This window comes from Hippocampus comes, unplaced genomic scaffold (genome assembly GCF_001891065.2).
Source record: "Hippocampus comes isolate QL1 unplaced genomic scaffold, H_comes_QL1_v1.1 scaffold64, whole genome shotgun sequence".
Lineage (NCBI taxonomy): Eukaryota > Metazoa > Chordata > Actinopteri > Syngnathiformes > Syngnathidae > Hippocampus > Hippocampus comes.
Window position 1 is genome coordinate 161,298 of NW_017842053.1, and position 25,222 is coordinate 186,519.

At 44.1% G+C, this 25,222-nt stretch overlaps 2 protein-coding genes across 3 annotated transcripts in view; both read left to right on the top strand.

The window, feature by feature from the left end:
* The window catches only part of tet1 (tet methylcytosine dioxygenase 1), a 34,975-nt gene extending 17,792 nt beyond the window's left edge, over window positions 1-17,183 (top strand). Inside the window, exons 3-12 of one of the 2 annotated variants that reach the window (XM_019859813.1) lie at window positions 5,323-7,426; window positions 8,180-8,270; window positions 9,823-9,916; window positions 10,110-10,318; window positions 10,657-10,807; window positions 11,002-11,091; window positions 11,281-11,418; window positions 11,657-11,833; window positions 11,948-12,095; window positions 13,932-17,183. In XM_019859813.1, the coding sequence (XP_019715372.1) occupies window positions 5,323-7,426; window positions 8,180-8,270; window positions 9,823-9,916; window positions 10,110-10,318; window positions 10,657-10,807; window positions 11,002-11,091; window positions 11,281-11,418; window positions 11,657-11,833; window positions 11,948-12,095; window positions 13,932-14,788 (4,059 nt within the window). In that variant the 3' untranslated portion in view covers window positions 14,789-17,183. The remainder of the gene's footprint in view (window positions 1-5,322; window positions 7,427-8,179; window positions 8,271-9,822; window positions 9,917-10,109; window positions 10,319-10,656; window positions 10,808-11,001; window positions 11,092-11,280; window positions 11,419-11,656; window positions 11,834-11,947; window positions 12,096-13,931) is intronic. The other variant, XM_019859814.1, reaches the window with a different exon arrangement.
* A 749-nt stretch (window positions 17,184-17,932) lies between these two features.
* Window positions 17,933-25,222, top strand: eif4e1c (eukaryotic translation initiation factor 4E family member 1c). The gene is made up of 7 exons (XM_019859887.1): window positions 17,933-18,039; window positions 19,183-19,265; window positions 21,641-21,736; window positions 22,928-22,991; window positions 23,066-23,179; window positions 23,335-23,474; window positions 24,291-25,222. Exons 1-7 carry the CDS (start codon window positions 18,022-18,024, stop codon window positions 24,403-24,405), a joined length of 630 nt encoding a protein of 209 aa, XP_019715446.1. The 5' UTR covers window positions 17,933-18,021; the 3' UTR covers window positions 24,406-25,222.

A 25,222-nucleotide genomic window follows, 5' to 3' on the forward strand; every position in this document is an offset into this window, starting at 1 on the left:
CCAGGAGAGAAAAGGAAAAAAAAAAAAAAAAAAAAAAGGCTGGTTGAGTGTGTGACTTAGTGGTCAATAGTCTAGCTGCAGTTGAGCTCATCCCTTGGATTTAGCTGATTGGAGTGCTTTATTTGGAAGCTGGTTTTCAGTCTGGCTGAGGACCTTGAGGGTGTTGGGGCTTGTCATTTCCAGGTGGGTTTAAAAGGACTTCACGCCGACGACGCTTTGTCTTGGGACCATTTTCTTGTCCCGCGTCATTTTGCGTTACTTTCAAGAGACGCTTATTCGAGAGGCGTACTCGTGCACCTGCTGTTTTTCTGGCAAGCTCAGCATGTTTTGTAATCCTAACTGGTCATTTGTCGGGCTACACGTCGGATAACAGTATTCATCCCCACCCGCCTTCTCACCCACGCGGTCTCTGGTACTTTAAAGTTTCAACATCGTGGTGGTGTTTTTTTTTTTTTTTCTTTATCACCGAGGCAGGAAATGCACTCAAGTGAATGAAGAAAAAGTCTCACGTGTGCAGAAAAGAGAAACCGCTACAACTTCCACTCTCAGCCAGGAAAGGTGGTAGGGGGGGCGGGGGAACACGCTTTCTTTAGCGTAGCATAAATTTAACCTCTCACACGACGTGATGCGTGTTTGTTTGCGAGCCCAAGTCGAGAAACACTCCAAACCTCCCTGGAGACACGTCGCCCGGAGAGAGAGGTTTGTGAGGATTCAAGCGTCTGTGACACCACTGTTGCTAGGGTTCCTCTCTCAGCGTGCATAAAGATTTCAATCCCAACTGCTCAAGTGTTTTGTCAACCCTTAAACGCTTCGACAAGCAGAGGAGTTTTCCAAGGGGCAGCCAATGGAGACATTTGTTCCCATGTAAAAACATCACACTCAGAAGGAAAACCTTTTGAGCATTTCTATCATATCGTTGATATCCAGCTTAGGCTCTATGGACCTTAAAATGGATATCAAGGATACTGTCATTTATTTGATATCTTTGATATCTAGCATGAGGTTCAAGTATCAGTACACTCTTTGTCCCCCTTCGTAAAACAATTTTGCACACTTGCAGAATGACTTGTAGCACACTTTTGACCGACTAGTACATTGAGATGTAATAATATCCAAACATTAAAATAGGATATTATCAGGATATGAACCTCACAATATGATCATTATCATGATATTGTGGGTAGGTTGGCGATATAAAAAAGGGTCACCATGACTGTATAAAAACTCACGATATTGTTAAAAAAAAAAAGATCATGATGACGAAATAGTCATACTAGTGTGCCACATTGTCTTACTGGAGCAGACAAAGAACATACGAGTGTATGACCTAAAACTAATATTCAGGGTATCGAATAAATGTTAAAAATAAGGTTAGTAGTGTGCAGATTTCAGAAATGCCATACAATAATGAAAGGCAGGAGTGGAAGAGGATTACGAATAAGATATACTCATTCTACTATTGTGCCCAGTTCGTTCTACTCGCGAGGACAAAGAGCATATGAGGACATGGACCTTAAACCGGTTATCAATGATATCAAACGGCCTCATCACCTTGCATGTGACTGTAGGCGACCCGAGACAGACACAAAGGCAGCATCCAGAACCCCCCACACCCCCTCCCACCCCACCCCACCCCGCTCCCCAGAGAGACCTGCTGGTTAAATGTGGTCACATGAAAATGCATTTATAACCCACAATAAGGAAAACATTTTTTTTTTTCATCGCAAGGCCAAATGGAGAAGAATTTAAAGCACAGGCTTCATTTTCATGTGAGCTTTGAATATCGAACACAAAGATGCACAGCATACAGAGAGACAAACGCGTGCGACTGGTGCAGCGTTGGAAGACGGCCAGCAGTGCTTTGTCATTGAAAGCAGTTTTTTGTGACAAGCAGAATCCCCCCCCCCCACGCTCCCGCCCTCCCCTCACTACCCCTCCCTTAAACTAAGCACCATCCTCCCTGTGTGTTGCCCATCTTTCCTTATCCGCTTCCAAAGGTTATCCCAGGATTAGAGTTGCATCAGCAGTTGCGTTGCTGGGAGGCCACACGTATTTAAACATTTTTTTCAAAAAGGGTCTAAATCAGACAAATTTACACTGGAAAATTGAACACTAACGATACCTCTTTGTAAGCAATGCCCCAATTTACATAATATACCCTCCTATAGCTGCTACACAGCTCAGCAGGTTTCAAATAAGAAGCTGAAGTTTCCATGTCATTCTTTAAGTCAGGAATCACTGTCAAAGTAGAACAACATCAAAATATGTTTTCTATCTCATAAAATGCTTCACAGCTGAGCACACTGACATACAAACACACATTTAACATACAGAGAAGTGATACGAGAGCGCCGCTATCTTAATGCTAACGTTCATGGTAAATTAAAATTGAATGCTAAAATTAGCTTAGCCAATGCGTTCATGAATGTAATCTCTTGTTATCTACTGTAACTAAGCATTCCATACATAGTATGATATGTGGATATAAAACACAGCAAACATTTTTTGGCAAGGAACAACGATATATTTAGAATTAGCTTTCCTGCTATCTCTCACTCTCTGACTTCCTCTTGCCTGGAGCCTACTTCCTCTCACCTAAACAAGCTACAGTTAGGAACACTAAAGACACAAAATGAACAGGACTTAAAAACATCTATTTTCAGCTAACTAGACATGATGAATTTACAAGTAATGAGCCGTCACAATGTTTTCTGTTGCTTTGTTTTGTGTGCCAAATTTTGAGGTAAACGTGAGTTTCAATTTTGACACCATCAGGAGTGAAAGGGGGGAATCAAATTTCTTTGCATTATCTATTGTTTATTTGTTTCCACAATATGGTGATGCCTTTCTTTATTAAAAACACATTAAAATAGATGAATGGCCCATCAACTCATTTCAGTGGGGAAATTTAAGGATGAAGTCATTTCTAAAAAGTCACGTTAAGTTCACTGAAGGCTCTGAAATGTGAATGTGATCTTGAATTCTTTTCTATCTATATTGGATTATTATATGGCAATGGCTTTCGAGTCATTTGTCAAACAGCAGAGTGTGTGTGAAATGTAGCCAAACTGTAGCTCGAGGTGGTCATAATGCACATTACAAACCGCTTGCCAGCTGCCAACAAAAACAAGGAAAAGAGGACTCGTCCGCTGTGGAATCTGAGGTTCCATAACGATAACACAATGTAATGGTTTGCTTATCCGGATCCAAGCTGAAATGTTATCCTTTCTTCCTGCGTCTGTGCGTGGTAAAGAAAAAGGCCAAACATTTACGGCAATGCTTCGGCAAAATTTTTCCTGTCAGCGACCATTTCCTATTTATAAAGTCCTTTGAGGGCTGTACTGAATTTATGAAAAATATGATGCAACAATCTGTCTGAAGTGTTATGGGCATTTGTGTCTTTTTACAAGCGTTCCTCTGAGGTTTGCGTCTGAGGTTATGTTAGGACAAGGCAACTGTTTATGATGCTGTTTGTGAAACCTGACTTGCTATGGTACTCAGCGATATAATCATATTGTCACAATTACAGAATATCCGGTGGCATACATTGGGCCTCTGTCGTGTGGAATCATGTACGCCTTTTATACCCTTTTCAATGGGCTCATGTGAAGTCCCAAGTTGTGAGTACATCAGTGTGCAACATGTATCCTGGAATACAAGCAATGTTGAATGCTTCCACAGGTATCATAATCCAGATTGAAATGAACTCTCTAAACTTTGGTTCCTGTCCCGTGTCCTGCTTTTCATGCTCTTTTCCTCGAGAAATAAAATGAGCCAAAATTTGTTTTGTCCCCCCCCCCAGTCAGGATCATACGTGGGAACTTTTTATTTTCCCCTCTCCACTAACCTCTTCCTCTCTTTAAATTTGGGCCTATTGTTATTGTCCAGTCCAGGATGTCTCTGAGCCTTTGATGCAGATCAACTCGCCGCCAATTTGGGATTTATCGCTCAAGCGAGGCTAAAGTCAACAATAAGAAATAAACAGAGTTTTTCAACCTCTAAAGCATATGTGTCAAACTCAAGGCCCGGGGGCCAGATCCGGCCTGCCTCATCATTTTATGTGGCCCGTGAAAGCAAATCATGTGTGTCAACTTCCATGATCCTTGCAAAAATCTGTACCGAAATGTCAAATTGTCATGTGTAATCCACAATAACAGTCATTATTCTTGACTTCTGATTTTAAAACTAGTTATCCATCAATTTGTTGTGCGTTGTGTATGTAATATGTGAAGGTGATTAAACATTTATATGGTTTCCCAAAATTTATAACGGCCCTGCAAGGGAAACCGTAACTACAATGTGGCCCGCGACAAAAATGAATTTGACACCCCTGCTTTACAGCAATGGTTCAATGTCTGGTCAGTTGGCTGATTGGGGTGTGGTGATGCTGCTGATGACATTTGTTGAGTCTGTTAGAGACTGATAGTTTGAGAGGCGTTTCTTGCATGCAAAAAGAGGCGCAAAACCACGCTGCTTCATCAGATTTCATATTGCAATCCCCTGCCGCACACTGAAACAAACATTCAAATCCCTTTTTTTTCAGCTGCCAACACGTAACTAATCTGTGTCAACATATCAGCTGGCAGACGTGCGTGTCGCTTCTCCCTTATGCAATTTTTATTTCTTTTTTTTTGTGCAAATAAAGTTCTCCACCGACAGTCCTACTTCAAACGGGCACTTGGCCATTTTGACAAAGTAAGGTGCAGAAAGTACAGTTAAGTTTTTAAATAGAACCGGTTAAATTAACCCTTTCATGCACCCTGCAACCCGATAACAAGATAAGATGGCCACTGTAGTTACCACTGTCCCTGAAAGGGTTAAGTATGGATAACCTGAAAAATCCACTGAAGAGTGGTACCCAACTATTTGTGCGCTTCTCTCATGCAGGCCTGCTGTTGTGCGGGGGTTGAAAATATACACGTGCTCGGGTACAGGCGCATGTCTGTACGCATGTGTGGCTTGCGTCTGCAAAACACAGTGCAAAGCCACGCTCGCAAAAGCATGCTCACACTCGAAACACACTTACTATTGGCAGGGCTGCAACCTCTTCACTCTCGCTTCACTCCAATCATGAAATCAGGAGCCTTTGTCTGGCAAAACTCTTCGGCTGAACTCCCATTGAAACCTTGAACACGAGTGTTTTGTTGCCTCGTGGTTGGATTCTTTGTTTGCCACAATATTTGCAACCGTCTTGATGGTGGAGGTGGCAGATGCCCTCGCCGTGCTGAGAGGAGTTGTGTTGTGTTCCTGACTGATGCTGAGTCACGCATACCACCACACTGCCTTGACTCACCACTTTCTTATTTTCTCCTTCTGTCGCAGGTGGTTCCAGAAAGTGAGTCGTTCAATGGCAAAGGGGAGGCTCAGATGGATGTCCCCCACACGGCGGCAGAGGAGGACGAGGAGGAGGAAGGCCATGTACGACATACAAAAACTCCTCCCGTCACCGACGCGCTTCGCCACAACCTGGACCTCGGCAGACGGCCGGCACTTATTCAGCGAGAGCTCGGGCTGCAGCTGGGCAACATTGCACTTCAACAACATGTACGCTCTTCTGTGAATTTCCTCAACGGTTCCTCAGAAAACCCGACGAAACCTAACGGTGCTAACGTGACCGCCGGGTGTCACACTGACCTGAAGTCTGCATACCACAGGGCTATGATGGCCTCCGAGCCTCCACGGAGCATAGTCGACAGCATCCCCTCTCAGAACGGACCCAAGACTTCTCCGTATGACACGTCGGCCCCACTGAAGAGGATCAAACTGGAGGAGGATGAAGAGGCGATCGCCGCACATTTTAGTGACCAAGATGACGTCTGCGAAGACCCTCTGTCCACATTGGCGGCGGTGGTGTGTCTCTCTGTCACGGAGAGGCGAGGGCTGGAGGAGAAACTCTTCAGCTCACGTCCTTCTGCTTTTCGCCGCATCAAAACGGAGCCACCAGATTTGCACTTAATCAAGAAAGAATCCGAGGACTTGAGGAGTGACTTACTGAGGACTCCCCAGACTATCAAAAGTGAACCGCCTTCAAACGACCTGTTACCGAGCGTGCAGTCTTTGGCAGAGAAGAGGAATCTTAGTTTTGACCAGGCTATCGCCATTGAGGCCTTAACTCAACTGGCAGCTATACCTCAGCGCACACCAGTGTTTATTGAAGACGAACGCAATGGCGAACCTCATGTTTCTGCGGTCACACCGCAAGCGACCTCAACGCAAGAAGCCAAACCAGCAGCGCCAATCCGCTACAACAAAGTCTCGGTCATTAGCTCACCGGTTCACCAGACATCAGTGATACACCCGCCTGTGGCCAGACAGGGTAATGTCATCCAGCGTTGCCAGGGCTCGAGGCCGACTGACTTCACAGGAGACGGTAACGGGGCACCCTGCAGGAGGACGTACCAAGGCTTCGGTTCCCGTGTCATCAAGTCCGAATACAACAACTTGCATCCCGGCAGCGTGCAGCTCGGTAAAGACCGCGAGCGTCACTTTTGGGAGGACCGGGAGAGACCAAAGACGATGAGGAACCGAGACGAGGAGGAGGTGGCAGCCCAATTGGCCGACTTGGCCTTCATCATCCAGTCCCGTCAGAGCCAGCCGTCCGAGGGCAATCATATGAAGGGGACCCCCGTGTCGGCTATCAAATACAACTACCACTCGCAGTTATCCCCCGGTCAGAAAAAGACCCCCGTAAAGAAAGCGAAAACAACTCCTTCAAAGCCCAGGAAGAAGAAGATTAACGAGGGACCTCAGGAGGGAATCAACCGCAGGACCCCTCTCTCAAAACGCATGGCCAATGGAGATGCCTCCCATCGAAGCAGAGGAAAGAAAACCCCCCTATCTGGGAAATCAGGTCTTGCCCATCGAAGGAATCTGTTTCTTCCTCAGGCTCAGATTGACCTGAAGAGATACCTGGCTGAAGCCCAGGAGGAAGCAAGGCAACTCATCCATCACAGCGCGCAGACTCACCACTACAGGACCAACGATGGCCAACCTTCTGAGAACCAGCTGTTGTCTTATCTGCACAATCCACTCCACCGTCACGATCCTGCCGCAGGACCAGGGCAGGAAAGGTGTTTGTTAACTCAGGTAGCGCAGCTCTACGAAGGGCTGCCACACGGTGCTGATCCCGGGGCTGCTGACCTCAGCCTCGCCGCCTACCCTGGTCCCGCTAATGGCCTCTTGGGTGCTCGGCAGTCCCCGCCTCCAAGCCAGCAGAGCTACTACAAGCTGGAGAGGTCGGGGCCTGTCACTATCTTGTCTACATCTGCTGATGGAGACGCGGGCCAGTCGGCGGAGTCGACTCCATCCAAGCACAGCGTCAACAGCTTCCTGGAGTCGCCCATGGCTTTTCTGGACACCCCGACAAAGAATCTGCTCAACACACCCTCCAAAAAGCTGTCTGATCTTCCTTGCTGTCAATGTGTGGGTGAGTTGATGCGACCAGGGAGTTGATCTTTGAGTTTCTGCTTTCCTCCTCCTTCTTGGTGCACTTGTAATGGAGCTTTGCAATGCGCCTTTGCAGCATCACATAAAAGTCCATTAAATAACCCAAACTGTTCAGGGTTGCAGTGTAGCCCTCATCTCTATGAAGACTAAATTGTAGGCGTGCATATGAGTGTGAAGGGTTGTTAGTCGATATCTGCCCTTGATTGGCTGGCGGCCAGTCCAGGGTGTACCCATCCTATGGTCTAAAGTTAGTTGGGACAGGCGCCATTTCATCCGCAACCCTCAATGAATTAACATTTCCAATGACCATAATGTTGGCAGTTAGCTCCGGCCTCCCTATGTGGAGTTTGCATGTTCTCCCCGTGCCCGTGTGGGTTTTCTCCGGGTACTCTGATTTCCTCCCACATTTCAAAAACATGCATGGGAGGCTGATTGAACACTCAAAATTGTCTCTAGGTGTGAGTGTGAGCGCGGATGGTTGTTCGTCTCTGTGTGCCCTACGATTGGCTGGCAACTGGGTCAAGGTGTCCCCCGCCTACTGCCCGAAGACGGCTGGGATAGGCTCCAGCAACCCCCGCGACCCTTGTGAGGATAAAGCGGATCAGAATTCGTTCAGTTTGGTCTCAAACAACCCTCCGCAGAATTCTCAACATTCAGTTAGTTATCTGATTGTGATACCGCTGTGTGTGCTGCTGTCAAGATGGATTTAAAATAAATTCTTTATTCCCCGCAGACCAAATCAGTGAAAAGGAAGAAGGTCCTTACTACACTCACCTTGGAGCAGGACCCAGTGTTGCAGCCGTGAGGGAACTGATGGAGACCAGGTAAAGTACCTTCATTCACAAACTACTATTCAAAAGCCATCTGAGCATTTTTTTTCGATACCAACGTACAAGTAGAAAAATTATCCCGCACAAGTAGAATGACCATCTTATAAGTAATGTTTGTTCCACTACTATCTTTTGCCATTCGCAAGCTACCATCGAAAAGCCATTTGAGCATTTTTTTTTCTCGATACCGACGTACAAGTAGAAAAATGATCCCGCACAAGTAGAATGACCGTCTTATAAGTAATGTTTGTTCCACTACTATCTTTTGTTGGTGGAGCACTGACTCCATATTCTTGATATCAAACTTAAGGCCCATGTACTCTTTGTACTTACGAGTCATACAATTCATGGAAACGAGGCATTTTACATGAGCATTTATTCACAGCGTGCTAGTTTTCATTCATATTTCAGCGCATTAGTAAGAACTTGAATAAATGCTCAAACGGCTTGCCGTGAACCCATTTCAGCATTTATTCCCAGCGCACTAGTTTCATTCATAATTCAATGCGCTCGTAAGAAATCAAATAAATGCTCAGTCAGTTTGCTATATTAATACTAGTGCAACTACTACCACTGCTACTACTACTACTACTACTACTACTACTACTCCGACTACTTCTCTGATTATTGTTATGACTTAGCTGGATGTGTGTGTGGGCGTGTTCACCGCCGAACATGCTGAGCGTGTCAAGTACGGGCTTGGTGGAATGCGGCAAGGTCACCGCCAAGGAGTCTTCCATTAAAAGGAAGCACGCTCAGCATGTGCACCTGACACACACTTGACAACTCACACAAACACGCACACACACACACACACGACATGTTGGGACAGGAAAACTGTGATGTAACCGACATAAGAGACTGTGTAAAACAGCAGTCTTCATTGGGTTAGGGGTGTCAAATGTGTTTTCAGTTCGCCCACGTCGTAGTTAGGGTTGTCCTCAGGACCAAACAGTGTATAGTGGCGAGACAGTAGCTTAGCTGTATTGAGTTTGTTTACAGAGGCATGTGGCTAGAGTGCAAGGCAGTGACACTTAATTAAACAGAATGTAATGAATCAAACCTTTGGCCACCTAAGGGCAGTATAATACAGTCATGCAGAAATAAACAAAGAAAAGTTTCACAGCAACTGTAAGTGACTCAGTAAGCTGCAGTTATAATAGTTTTTCACAAAGGATAAAAAAATATATGCCCGTGAGTATTGTGATCCTGTTTGTCTGTCTACGTGTGTTGCTGCAGTCTGCGTTCAAATATCCAAGAGTTGTGACAGCGCCAGTTTTCAGTGGCTTTTTTTGGGTCTCTTAAATTTTTTTACCAGAGCTGTATGTTCTGTGTGGGAACCTTAATAATCAACCACAAAAAATAATTCCTCCTGCATTTTTTAATTAACATTTCTATGGCAAGTTTTGAACAGAAGGCAAACAATGATTTTGCGGGCCACATCAAACAATGTGGGCAGCTGGATTATGGCCCGTGGGCCCCATAGTTTGGCACTTAGGTGTACCGAGTGAAATATCAATTGGTCATCTGCATACTTGTGTCGCAGATATGGCGCCAAGGGAAATGCGGTGAGGTTGGAAGTTGTTGTCTACACTGGAAAAGAAGGAAAGAGCTCCCAGGGATGTCCAATTGCTAAATGGGTATGTGGCAAGCATGCATAAATACTGTGTGTGTGTGTGTGTGTGTGTGTGTGTGTGTGTGTGTGTGTGTGTATGTATGTATGTATATATGTATATATACATATGTATATACAGTATATATATAATTTTATTTAATCCCATAAGGCAATAATAATGGCAGTCGTGTGTGTGCGTGTATACGATCACGTGACAGGTTGTCCGGCGAGGCAGTGAGGAGGAGAAGCTGCTGTGTTTAGTGCGGCAGCGGCCAGGGCACCACTGTGACACCGCCGTGCTGGTCATCCTCATCCTGGCCTGGGAGGGAATCCCGCGAGCGGTAGCGGACCACCTCTACCAGGAGCTCACAGAAACCCTCTTCAAATACGGCTCGCCCACCAGCCGACGCTGCGCCCTCAATGAAGAGTAAGCGCTGAAGCTACATTTAAACCATATGCTAAGGCGGAAGGCTTAATTGCATTTATTTAATAAAACACAATTTCTTTATTTGGCTGATAAATAGGAACGTCCATGCTAATGGACGACCCGTCGTGTGAGCAACAACAGCAGTCTGATGTGTGCTGCCCATGTAAAATAAAATAAAAGTGTTGACGAGTCTGTGATATTTACAGACTACAGAACGGGACATTACGTATTAATTTATCATTGATTGGCGTGTCCTCCGAATACAATGTTGGCATTATACGTCGGCCTTTCAGTCACCACTTTCTGCCCTGTTCCCCTTTTTTGTTTCCCCTTCACAGTCGCACTTGCGCCTGTCAGGGTTTGGACCCGGATACTTGCGGAGCATCCTTCTCCTTCGGCTGCTCGTGGAGTATGTACTTCAATGGCTGCAAGTTTGCCCGCAGCAAAGTGCCACGCAAATTCCGCCTGCTTGGTGACTACCGGGAGCAGGTACGGGATTGTTGCCACGTCACTGCTGTCATAACCAAAGCAATCACGATTAACAGTATTATCCTGATACTGCAGTAGTAAGAGTTCTGTCGACCCAAAAATCCCATTCAAATTTGCCATGCAGTGATTCTCATATTTGTACCACCTAAAAAAAAATTGATCCGGTTTTAATAGCTAATCTTTATGACTTGCAGGAGGAGAAGGTAGAGAAAAACCTCCAGAGTCTTGCCACTGACCTTGCACCACTGTACAAGTGCCTCGCTCCCGAAGCCTTCCAGAACCAGGTACGAAAACCTAAAACGCTTTTATTTCACATTTCCGACCTAGTTTTTACTCCCTCACGCTTTCAGTATACTTGGGTCTACTACACAATGATTGCTACTGTTTTTTCATTTATTTGTAAATGACATTCATCCCACTACTCATCTTCTTGTCATCACCTCAACCCAAATGTTCCTGCATTTCTTTTCCAGGTGGAACAAGAGGAGAAAGGGGACTCCTGCCGGCTAGGCTGGAGGGAGGGGCGTCCGTTTTCAGGAGTCACGGCTTGCGTGGATTTTTGTGCGCATGCTCACAAGGACAACCACAACATGAATAACGGCAGCACTGTGGTAAGCGAGTTATTATGTACGCTGCAGCCGCTGTCTCCACTCCGTACCGGGCCACACAAAGAAACCGGACCAAAAATATATATTTTATTGATCATCAGAGTCTGAAAGAAGTTTTACTTTAAAAAACAGGTCCGCTGTGAAAAAAAAAAGGTTGGGCACCACTGTGACACAAGATGCTACAAGTCATTCCAAAGCTCATTGTTTCGCTTGGTGACACTTCTCCTTGTTTTTCGTTCAGGTTTGCACTTTAACAAAGGAAGATAACCGCGCGGTTCGGAACATACCGGAAGACGAGCAGCTCCACGTTCTTCCGCTCTACAAGATCACCGACAGGGATGAGTTTGGTCGTGTTGAAGGACAGTGGGCCAAGATCCAAACCGGTGCCCTCCAGGTTCTATCATCCTTCCCAAGAGAGGTAAGCAGATATTGAAAATCGCTTACGGCCGTGGCCATGGCACGCAGAACGCAATGAAATTGTGAATTTGACTCTTATTTTTTTATTTTTATTTTTTTGTCTGTTTCGTGTCAGGTGCGTCTGCTAGCTGAGCCGGTGAAATCAGCCCGCAAGATGAGGCAAGAAGCTCGTTTGAAAGCTCAAGCTGAGAAGTTGGAGAAGAAGCTTGGTTTGATCCCGCTCACTCCTGCTAAAGTGAAGCGAGAAACCCCGACCAAAGGTGGTAAGTCGTTGATCAAGTTACAGATCGCTTTCACTTCGTACAGTGTGGAAGATTGATGAGCCTAAAATCGGTGAAGTGGAGAGAGGGACAAATTGTTAATTTCATGTGTTTACATTCTTAACTGTACAGCGGAAAAAAAAAACTGAGTAATTGATGTCCCTCTAAAAAGGTTTATTGTGTATTACCTCATTCACTGACAGCGGTTTATTGCCAGCCATTGCCAAAAATTTGAATTTAATTTTTCAAAACCCACGGAATATTTTGTTCTGTGACACTGTTAGAACCAAACCCACCAAGAGTCGAAAGTCTTTCACCAGAAAAATGAATTTCTCGCTTTTTCTCTTCACAAGTCGCCGATGGATTGCTTGTAGCAAAAACGCCGGTTTCTAACCAAAATGTGAGGAAAAAACAAGCTTTTTATGAATACAAACATGTCAAATGACCATGATGCTGATCCACCGCATGGCTCAAGTCTAAATTTTTACATCTCCTCCAACCCTAACCATCAATGTAAAATGAAACCTTGTCGGTGGAATGCTTTGTTGTTGTTTCTATGCATGATGTTACTTTGAAAATAAGATTTCAAATCTTAACATTCCTCCCGGCCTGCAGACAATTCCTGATGACACTGAGGCAGGTCCTAGTCAGTCAAGAGAGGATCTACCACGACTCAGCCACAGTAGAAAAAGGACTGCATGAGGAAGGAGAGGCAAATGGAATTCAGGAACAAGAAGCAGGGACAGAACGAAGAGAGACAGGAGGTGACACAGAGAGAGGAAGTAACGATGACATTTACAAGCCAAATCAACCTGACCCGAAAGAGCAACGCAGACAATATTATTGCTTAGTTTGCTAAATTATGATGAATTAAAAAAGAGAATCATATGAAATAAGGCTCGAAAGTGATGAATAATAGCGCTTGACTTCCAGCTTTAGGATTGTGTGGGCGTGGGTGCTGAAGCCAACCTTTGCCTGTCAACCGCTAGCTTGTTTGATTGCTAGCTCAGTGGCTCACAGTCAGGTGAACATAATCAACAATTTTGTGTTTTTGTGCTGGTCTCGCTTGGTGTCACCAACTACCAGCAGAGCAACAGCAGGATAAGATAAGATAAAATAAACTTTATTTGTCCCACACTGGGGAAATTTGCAGTCAGGATGCTGGTCTTGCTGGTGCCACTAATGACAAGAAGCAACGGCACAACAACACAGCCAAGATTCAATCACCTTCAGTGACTGGGTAACCTGCTCTACCAACTGAGCCACAGCTACCCTTCGTAGCTGATGACAGCAGCAAGACCAACTGGTCACCAGCTATCACCGGCTCTTGGCGGGGCAACAGCAACATGCCGGCCCTGATGGGCAGCTGTGGCTCACTTCATAGAACAGGTTGCAAAGTGACCGAAGGTTCAGCTGTTTGAATCTTGTTTTGTTTGCTGCTCTTGCTGGGGACACTAGCAAGATCATGCTGGTTAATGCTGGGGGGGGTTCATCCCTGCTAACAAGGCATGCTTTTAAGCTTTTTATCCTGCTCTAGTCTACTGTACGTCTTGTTTATCGATGACAAGAGAGCAGCGCATGCCGGAAACACGTGGCCAGTCGGTCTGTGTGTTCAAATGCGCTGTGGCGAATCGCGGCAAATTCTAGGACGAATTGAATTTCACAGGCACTGTACAAAGGTGTGGGATCGACACTCTGTTCTCTCCGTTGAATGCGGACTTTGTTGGTTCCGGGTCCGTTAAATTAAGGTTCCTCTTTAGAAACAAGTAATAAAAATGACTTTCAGTACAGTGTCTTTAATCCATCTGGGTTTTTTTTTTTTTTTTGCTTTCAAAACAGAGCAACATGCCCTTTACAACAAAATATCGCCTCGCCCTGCCAGCGTGGACCGGTGCCAGGCCAGCACTTACAGTCAAAGCACCAGCAACTATCACCAACAGAGGGACCTCGTGTCCCCCACCCACCACCACCACTCGCCCAGCTTCCCGTTCGGACCAAGCCGCTCGGTCCCGCCGTATCAGACCACCAACGACGTGGTGAACTGTTACCCCGGCGGCTTCCCGTGTTCTTTTAAACGTGAGCCCGACGAGGCGCTCTCCCCGCCACGGAGACCCTCGACCAGCTGCAGCACCCCTCCATCCTCCTCCTTCTCCCCTCGACCTACCTCTGAGGGCCTCTACAGCAGGCTGAACGGACTCCACGGCTTCGAAGAGGAAGTGAAGCAGGAGGAGGTGTGGTCGGACAGCGAGCACAACTTCCTGGACCACGACATCGGCGGCGTGGCGGTGGCGCCAGCGCACGGCTCCATCCTCATCGAGTGCGCGCGGCGGGAGCTGCACGCCACCACGCCCATCCTCAAACCCGACCGCCGCCACCCCACGCGCATCTCCCTGGTCTTCTACCAGCACAAGTCCCTCAACGAGCCAGGCCACGGGATGGCCATGTGGGATGCCAAGATGGCCAAGAGGGAGCGGGAGAGGGAGGAGGAGGAGGAAGAGGAGAGGTTGAGGATGGAGGAAGGCGGGAGTGGACGAGGAAGGCAGATGGAGGAGGGGGCGGGATCGGACGGGCAGGCCGCATGGAAGGCCGGGGACGTCCCCACGCGGCAAACGTGGACGCTACCGAGGGATGGGGTCATCACCGTGTCCCCTTACGCCCTCACACAAGTGACGGGTCCTTACAACAGCTGGACATAGTCAACACACACACACACACACACACACACACACACACACACACACGCACTGTGCTTATTTATGCCTTACCTCAATCAACTTGAGACTGCTTATCTTGTTTGTTTTTGTTTTTTTTGTTTTTAACTGGTTTTAATCATGCTCTTCTGATACCTGTCTATCAAAAGCCACTTGAGTATTTATTCAATCTCCTTCATATTTACCTTCAAGTCTTTTGACGTGATGGTCCAACTCTGGCATACTAGTAGGACAACTACATGTAAAGTGAAGCAAATACAATAAAATAATTTATTTAAAAAAAAAATCTGTGCACTCGTAGAATGACTGTATCTTACTAGTTGTGTTTTTCCCTTCTCGTATGGTATTGGCATATGAAGCTTATAAAACCCCTGGAGCATTATTTGATATACTTCATATCCATCTTAAGGTTTTAGTAAGCCAGAAGTGGGACTCGCAGTGGAAAAAAAACATTCCTAGTAAGACGCAGTCATTCTACCAGTAAGGAAAAAAAGAGTACATGGGTACCTTAAGCTAGTGTACAGTTTTTCCTCACAAATAAACATGTAGTCGTGTTACTAGTATGACAAAGTTGTCCAACTGTTGTGCAGAAATGTCATACAGTCACGGAAGGCTGAATTGTCTTCCAACTTAGCTGGTAGGAAAAAAAAAACAACTACTTGACTAGGAAGACAGTCATTGTTGGAGATCGAATGAATACTCAAACGGCTCGCCTTTGTGCTCCCTCGTCTTCCTCGGTAGGGAAGACTAAAATATTTGGGGCTCCCCCCCTCCCCTTTGTTTTAACTGTGAGTTTTATGTTTATAAAAGAGATGGTGCTTTGAAGCATTTTAAAATACGTTTTTTTTTTTCTTTTTTTACTGGTTTTATATATACAGTTTATATGGTATATATGTGTACACACGATAAAGAACAAGAAACGTGATTATTTATTTCTGATCATTTCTATTTAATTCCCGGTGTTAAGCCTGTTTACTGCAAGAGTCCTATGATAACCAGTTGCATCCGAATTAGAATGACAGTGGTACCTTGCTTTCGTTTCCGGTTCAGTGCCATTCTCACTGTACACACTATATCTCATGCCTCTATTTTACTACGGATGATCTCATGTAGCATAATGGCTTCACACATCTGCTTCTCTGGTTTCTGTTGTGAATGAAAGAAATGATTTGTTGTCTGGAAGGTTGCTAAGAAGCACTTTTTTTTTCCCCCCATTTTTTCCTCAAGCCTCACTTGAACACTTGTCCCAAACGTTAGGCCTAATTATTTTTGTGTGTCAATACATTTTTTTTAAACACTTAGCATTCAGAGTAATTTTAATTTACGTCAACAAAAAAGTGCTTATTATGAGCGGCACTTATTTTATGTATGTTCACTTTCTTGGAAAATTTGAATTATTGGAGTTGGGGTGATAGGATTTTGGAACCTTTTCTGACTCGCTGTACATGTTATTGGTGCTTGTTAAAACCTCTATTTGTCACATAGGCCAACATATTGCCAATTTTTTTACTGTATTTGCATCCAAAAATTGGGGTGCAAAGATACCGATTTCCACCATCTTAGCTGATTTTTTAAATGTTGGACTTCACTTCAGCTTTTGTTGATGCCCATCATCCATTTAAAGGAGTTTTTGAGAATTTCGTATTTCCTCCACAGCATCTGACAGAGTCTAAATAATGTGATTTTATTTCATTTTAAAATCCAAAACGTCATATTAAGGACTTGAGAGAAATAGCTGCACAAATGTCACACAACTTGTGATGTAACTGTCTTGGTGCTAATAGGACAAGTTAGTTCACTGACTCAACCTGGTTTTATACTTATTACGGATGGTGCTCTTTCTAAAATGAAAATAAATAAAAATATGTTGGGAGTCTACACAAAAGTAGTTTTGATGCTGTTGTGACACACATTTGATCATGGTGTATTTTTAAAGTTAAATGCAAATCATAGTCCAGTTCCAATGTCTTCCGGAACAACAAACACACAATGAAATGAATGTAATGTTTGGAATCAGTTGATTTACCGGTAACCCCATTTAAAAAAAAACATGTTGTATCAGCTCACATCACAAAATGACAAGAGAGTTTTTTTCATCAACCACAAGCTATCACCAGCATTAAAAAAACTTGGGGGGGGAAGAAACGTTTTACTAGTTTAAATGCTGTGTAAATATGTATGTGAACTATATTGTTTTTACTGTACTGTGTGTAGACATGGATGCTCTTGCTTATTTTGCAAAAGAATTACTGTGTGTGGCAAAAAAATATATAATTATCCATTTTAGACTTGAGAAGAGACTAAATTTTGCATTTCTTTTCTGGATGTCTGATCTCTTTTGGGATTGTGAAATAAAGTCATATTTATATTTTGGACTCAATCATAATATTCTGTTTATGGTTTGTCGCATTTTTAAGCAACTGCATTTATAAGCTACTGTATCATAAATGCTCAGCTTTTATTTTGTTCCGTAAGGATCTGTTTTATAGCCCACGCTTAACGTTTATTCCCACAAAACAATACAGTGCTTGATGTAGGATAATAACATTTGACTTCATGCTGTGGACTTTGTTCTCGTGGTGTGTAAGGATGAGTCACTCACTTAATTTGATGCACTGTGACTCCAGAACCAATGATGAGATTGACTTTAACCTTGAAAAATATTATGGATACATATATACAAAATTCTGTTATTAAAATAGACATTTTTAAAGAAATTACAATACGTCATTTTGAAATTGTGTCAAACTGATTAGATTGATATCTTACTATCAAATTAATATTTTGATTTAAAAAATAAAAACAAAACTGTATTGGACACAAGGTTTTATAATACCCATTTTTTAATTTATATAGGCATTCAATTTTACTTAATACGGCAGGTGGCAGTAATTTATTTAATTTAATGCGGCAATAAACTGGTGCCTGACGGCCATATTTAGGTTTTCGTTTTATATAGACCAAGGTACCAGTTTGTTATTCAAATTAATGATATAATTACATTAGATCATAATAATAAAATTATAAACATGATCGTTAGCCTCTAATAACTATAATAATACATTCATTTAATGTTTAAGTGGCATTTGCGCAAATTAATTTTTACGATTTATTACTGTGGAGCTATTCACCTATGTTTGGGTAGTAAAGGCTTCCGTACGCGAGTGGCTACGGTGTGACGCAGCGGGCTTAACGGGCAGACAATTTCTACTGTCAAGATGGCGACATCGGAACCGGTAAGTGGAGCAAGTGCTAACTCAGAAAATCCACTCCCCTAAAAATAACTGCATCCCCTCTGTGTTTGACCACTTTGTAATTTAGGATCACACAGTGGGAATGGCTTCGAGTATATTCAAAGACGTCGGTCGCAAAGGGCGTCTTTTGGCGTGGATAGCTGTTAGCAGCATTTAGCATCCAGCCAGTGGCTCACTTTGTCGGCAGGGAAGGGAGGCTTGGCTGCTTGGGCGTCGCATCATTCAAACTCCATTCAGTGACTTGTTCGGATGAAATAAAAGCACACAGTAGGCTTACCTGTTCTAAATGTTAATGCTTCTACATTTTCGTGGCAACTTAAATAATATTTAACTGAACGTCGTCTTAAATCGTTTATTCAATTGTGACACGTGTGTGAATATGTAAGCTTGGAGCTAGGCTAGCCGTAATGCTAGCTCTGAAGGCTAATTAAATAATCATTAACGACAAAGAATATTGCAGCAACGTTAACAGTCGTGGCTTTCACGAACGTATTTTTCTGGAATTACCCGGTGTAGAGTAGCCAGTGTTGTAGATCATTTCGAATCAGCTGTAAAGTAGTTAATTCTGCTGACTATTCTCCTGTGGTGAATTTTGGGGTTTGGGCACTTTCGTTTGATCAGTTTCCTCATTTCGACCTTTTAGTGGTCTTTAAAGTTACACGTTGACATTTAAGGCGAGGGACGCGTTGAATAAAGCTGAGTAACGCACTCGAGGAAAGTCAACGCACCTTGACTAGTTATCTTGAAATTAATGTTTTAGTGTTTATTTTTAATCAAGAAAACTAGCACTGTGTTGTATGCTAGTGACATCAAACTTTAAAGGGGCATTCTAGTGAAGTAAGGTTGACTAGTCTGTCCAACACCTCACATACAGTGAACCCTTTCTATTTGCAATGCAGGACCTGATGACAGCGTACTCCATTTTTATACATGGTTACAAGTTGTTACATGAAATCTAGAATGTTTCTCTTCTTGATCAAAAGTGCGTTTTTCAACCAAAGTGTTTCGTGAAAAATTTGGTCAGAAGGTGGGTGGTTTACTCTCTTAGGCTACAAAGAAGTGATGATGACACTTTTTTTAATCAACGCTCACCAATGAATTTTTGTTCCTTTTGTTTCCATGCAGAAGGCACCCGAAACTGACGAGCAGCAATGCGACAGCCAAGTCACAAACCAGGAACAGTACATCAAACACCCTTTGCAAAACAGGTGAGAATGAAAACATGTGAGAAGCAACCCCAATAAAGCTCATATTTTCATGACCATCCGGCGCACTGTACTAAAAAGCGTAGTGTAAGTTACCGGTTATATTCCTGCATTTAACGCATACACAAGACGCATTGTATTATTTGACGCAGGCATAAACATAAAATGTAACACAAACATAAAACGTACTTCTTCTTCCTCTTCTTCTCCTTTCGGCACAACCCTATTCAGGGATCGCCACAGCGAGTCAGTAATTTCCATCCGCCCCTGTAAACCGTCCTACCAACTCGCATGGTCGTCTTGGCAAAAGTTTTACGCCGGATGCCATTCCTGACGCAACCCTCCCCATTTCTCCGGGCTTGGGACCGGCACTGGGGAACAGTGCACCCCCAGGGGAGGGCACTGCCCCCCAGCGGCTGGGTTACAAACATAAAACGTATGCTAGCTTAAAAAATACGGTAGTATACATTCACATTCAACAATGTACTCAAGTTATTATTATTACTATTATGGGTTTTTTTTTTTTTAATCAATCCTCATCCTCAAATCCATCCAAGTCCTAATCTTCTGTATCTGAAACAAACATCTGGGCAAGTTCACAATCAAACATGCCAGGTTCCCTCACGTCACAGTCAGTCTTGTTGCCGTGGGGCTCCTTGGAAATGATGCCGGCCGGTTTTTGGGAAAGCTCGAACGGCGCAAGCAGACGGTGGCTGAATCCTCTTCAATCCATTCACAAATTGTGGCGTCACTCGCTCGGCATTGCCGCCCAGTCTGAGTAAACCTGCGTTCGCCATCGCTCCCACGTCGCTCGCAACTTCCCTTTGGCCGTTTGTGTCCGTTGCCGTGGCAACCCATTGCGACAGTACAAGCCGACTTCACGCGCCCCGTTGTGTGTGTGGCTACCGTTTGGTCCCCTTCTTCTCGACAGTGTGACTCACCAGGATGACGAAAGTGAGCAGCACCTCGCTCGTCCTGGTTGGTGATGCAGTTGGGCTGGATGTGTTTGTCGGCAATCCATTTTTTGTATTTCAAATCTATTGAAGTATGTCCCACATCGCTTGCCGTAGCCTAAGCAGATATGTCAGAATGTGGGAATTGGTAGCGAGAGCAGTCGATAATGGAAACCAAGTCAGGATTAAAGAATAAAGGATTAAAATCTCCAAGAAAGCATCTTTATTGAATGTAACACAGAACATTGCACTTTTTACTGCAGTAGTAGCAGAAGATGGCCAGGTTTTCCTTGCAATCGCATGGATGTTGCTGCGCCACGGTCGCTCTTGCCCGGATGGAGAGATGCTGCCGTTTCATAAAACGAAAGCACCAAGGCACCATCGATTAGTGGATCTTGAGTTCTCTCGCGGCTCCTCGATTCCCATGGTCCTCCGCGAAATCGACAGCTTGCACTTTAAACTGTGCTTCGTTAGCGTGTCCCTTCGTAGGTGCCATTTTCGGGATGTAAATGCACATGCCATGCTATCGTCCGCATGCTGTTATATCCGCCTCTATAGAAGCAGCTTGTCGACACAACATCAATCAAGCGGAACCCTCATCGAAGTCACGCAACAGCATTCACAGATTTTGGAACTCGGTGCATACACATTATTAAGCGCCCCATCCATTTGGGAGAAAATTTAAGACTTTGATATGTGCCTTTCGGTTGTGAAAATATGGCAGGAGAAGCTTTTTCGATGGCAAGCGTGTTGCTTTCAAAGAGACATATCCGAATATTAGACAGATATATTCTGGGTGCAGCATTATCAAAAGCGGGTGGCATGCTTATTGATTGATTGATTGATATTTATTTTTTTTCATCATGATCGTCTGAGCGCCTGGTCCATTGTTGCAGGGTGTACACAAACAGGCGTCTGTCTACCCTGTCACTGTTGACGGCTTGGCTGCAGGGTGTGTGTGTGTGTGTGGGGGGGTCACGTTTTTAAGATTGCAGACAGGAGGGTATATTCCATGAGGTACCGGTTCCCCTGTACAACTTATATGAATGTTTAAGGGGAGTCACGGAGTTCAGCTGATGGCCCCACGTTGCCCCCGCTGGCCCCGCCCACTCTCCCAAACAAATGAAAGAATCACCTCAGTGGCCGTAAACAAAGGCCGCGCTTGTTTGCTGCGCTTTTCACTCTTGCCGGGCATTCGTATGCGTTCTGGCAGCATTGTCGTCTTGCGACCCCTCCCCTGTTTATCGCTCTCGTCAGCTGCCCATGGTGCTTGGGAACAACACTGGCCAATGCCAATGTTGAAGGCGTGAGACGTTGTCGAGTTGACTCTGAGAGCGTGTCCGCCCATTAGGTCCTTCATTAATTCATTCAAAAGTTATTTGCCACAACTGTGTGAAAGCTGACTGTTTGTTGTTGTTCCCTCAGATGGGCCCTGTGGTATTTCAAAAATGACAAAAGCAAAAGCTGGACGGAAAACTTGCGTCTCATTTCCAAGTTTGACACAGTGGAGGACTTCTGGGCGTGAGTATTCTTTTCCTGTGCACTCAAATCAGCTTTTCTATCACTGCTCCTCCCTGAAATTGGACAGCATGGTGTTCCCACGCTAGAACACGTTTCATTCATTCTTTAATTTGGGAAAATGATCCAATCCCCATGACAAAAAAAAAAACTTTGCGATTTATATATTTGACCTAAATTGTTCTTTCTTTGTTGTGCTTGTACACTAAGATGAAGGAAAATGAAGCACACTTGTATATAAATGTATTAAACATACATACTGATCTTCAATTAGTAACATCACATATATCGTAATCTCTCATGTATAAAATGCTCCCCCCCCCCCTCCCTAAAATCCTCATTAAAAATCGTAGGTTCGTGTTATACTTGCGTAGGTACAATGAAAATTACCGTTTGTCACGTTATATAAAAATATCCCGGTACATAGGGGTTGTGAAAAAGTACACAAGTATTTTTTTATTTATTTATATATTTTTTAAAGAATGTGAGAGGAGTAAAAGTGTCTTGGGTTCACTGCAAATTAGCTCGTACAGGACTTGGTCATCCATCATCATGCTATGAGTCACCACCAGTGGTAACTGAACGCTTTTACTGTTCAACGAAATAGCAGCACCGCCCCCAAAAGCTGCTTTAGATCCGTTACGGCACTACCAGTTTCCAACAGAATTGTCTGCGAATGTGTGGCTGTTTGTAAATGAATCATTGAGCAGCCACAAAAAATAATAGCAGCGCACGCAACCCCCGGTAGAAGAACTCGAATCTCGTCCAAGCAGAAATGCCGCCTTCCTAAACATTTCCCAAGGCAAATAATAGCAATCGAAAGACTCTGTTCCACCCTAAAATTGTTTCGGAACCGGATACGACCAGTTTTCCGTCATATTTTAGCACTGCCTGAACACACAGGTTTGTCCAAGACCGCCTCTCATCTGAGTGCCGTCATTTTTCTCTTAGCCCAGGAAGATGGTCTTGTCAGTCAGACTTGGTCCGCGAATGAAACAGGAACAACCCTTCCAACCAAAAACAGAAACACGTCTAATTGAGTCGGTATTGAGCAGCTCAGCAGAGAATACGCAGAAATCAGTTCATGATTGTACAAGTGGTACCTTGGTCAATTTCATTCCGGAGCTCCCATCAAAGAGCATTTTTCACTTTCTGAGGCTTTTTTTTTTTTTTTTTTTTTTTGGCTCCTTCCAGACTATACAACCACATACAGCAGCCCAGCAAGCTCGTCTATGGCTGTGATTATTGCTTATTCAAGGTACTCGCCTCCTACCAAACAAAGCCCGTAAATCTGCCGCTTTTGCGACTGACGCGCTTGTGCGAACGTTGCAGGACGGCATCAAGCCAATGTGGGAGGACGACCGCAACAAACTGGGGGGGCGCTGGCTGATGACACTCAATAAAGTCCAGCGGCACAACGACCTCGACCGCTACTGGATGGAGACGGTGAGTGGGCGCACCGAGCGCCGTTTGGTATTTCCCGACATTTAGGCACAATGTTAATCCCGTGCATAAAGTTGAGGAACTGACAAGTCGAGGCCCCGCTGGGCGCGCTGACGTATGTGCCGTGTGTGTTTATGACGGCGCGTGCGTTTCCGCAGCTCCTGTGTTTGGTGGGCGAGTCGTTTGACGAGGCGAGCGATGACGTGTGCGGAGCCGTGGTCAACGTCAGACACAAAGCGGACAAAATAGCCATCTGGACTAGCAACTGCCAAAACCGGGAGGCCATCATGAAGATCGGGTGAGCCGAAACCTTGTTTTGGTTTCTTTCACACTCGCATAAGCTGCACTTGCGTCTGAATCAAAGGTTATTAGAGGTCACGAAAACCAGGAAACTAAGACTTCCAAAAAACATTTTTGTAAATAAAATGACGATAAGTACCTGAAGCTACATTTTAAGTCTGTCCAACTAAATAAAACCAGTGAAAATGTCTTTATTTTGGTTTTTGTGAATTAATTTCATACATGAGCTTTCGGGGTGGGGGGGTTTAATTATTATTTTTTTATTTATATTTTATTTTTTTGAAAAACGTGATGTTGTTCCAGCTAGTTTTTTTCCCCTTATAGACAATTTTTTTTTTCCAATATTCGTTTTCTTTATTTTGTGGGCTTTCGGTAACCATAATAACCGTGGCGTCATCACAAATTGGTCAATAAATATGCGCCCAAGCAGTCTACTCAAACGGTATGAAGTCATTAGACTTGGACGATGTCGATTATTTGTCGCCACTGCGTGGGCAGGGGATGCAGAAACATTTTGCCATCAACACTGTCAATGAACTAAACCGAACACCACCAAGCTGCCACCAGAGGGCGCCAAAGTAATATTTGGACACCGCACCTCACCCCAAAAAACATGAAAGACAACAATTCCTTACTTGCCTCGTCTATATTCTATATTTTGTTTGTTTTATTGATTAGAAATGCATTGGGGCTAAACCAAATGTTGCCAGTTGCTTTTTTTTTTGTTTCATTTTTTTAAACACACTAATGGGAAAATAAAGTGAGTCCAAGACAGCGGCCTCGGCCTGATTGTTCAGTTTTCTCTCCTCGGCAGGGAAACCTACAAGGACCTTCTGAGCATCCCCAGCAAAGCCATGCTGGGCTACCAGTCGCACGACGACACGTCCAGCAAGAGCGGCTCCACCACTAAGAACATGTACTCCATTTGAAAAGGCCCTCACCGTCGCCACGCCGACCACCCACGTTCAGATTTTAACAACAATTGCAAGCCCAAACCGTCATTATGTTAACATTTTGAGTTGGAGTCAACTACGAGATAGTGTTGTTCCTTTTCACTGAAAAACAAACAAATGCACCGCTGCTCAATTTCAGTGTGTTCTGATTTGCAACAGAACAAAAACGGATGGGAAACTGTATGCACCTGAAATGGTTAAAGAGCAGTTTTAACTTGATTTAATCCCTCAAGTGTTACACAATAAGCGGACAGGCCATCTTGAAGAATCTACAATATGTTTGGTTTATAAAATAATAAAACGCAACTGTCGCCACGCTCCCCAGTGGTTTGGATTTTTAAGGCCACTTATTATTTCAGCTATGCTGGAATTGTGGATTATCGCTTGTAGTATTTGTTTTCTTTTGTTTCCTCCCTTTTGCCCTCTTTACATTTATTTATAATGTATGCCTTGCAGTTGACATCGAATAACTTTTTTTTTGTTAAGGATGAAAATCTGGACTACTGCATTCTTGGAGGACATTTTTTACAGTGTACCATACAGTAAAGATAATGACCCAATTTGTGTGTGTGTGTGTGTGTGTGTGTGTGATTTTCACTGTTCTCTCGCTAACAAATTGTAGATAATGACACTTGCTATCTCTCTTTATTTCTCTCTCTCGATGCAACCTGAAAAAAAATATTGTGAATGATCTTTTTTTCCCCCCCTTTGCATAGTGTATCTTTATCTGTTCCCCCAGGATGTATATTACCTTCTTTCAAGTAAAGGTGAAATGCTTTGCATTAAAAAAAAA

Bases quoted from the DNA above. Each gene is read 5' to 3' on its own strand.
- eif4e1c (XM_019859887.1), top strand. The intron at 21,737-22,927 runs GTGAGTATTCTT...GGCTCCTTCCAG, and splicing joins ACAGTGGAGGACTTCTGGGC to ACTATACAACCACATACAGC. The intron at 23,180-23,334 runs GTGAGTGGGCGC...GCGTTTCCGCAG, and splicing joins ACCGCTACTGGATGGAGACG to CTCCTGTGTTTGGTGGGCGA.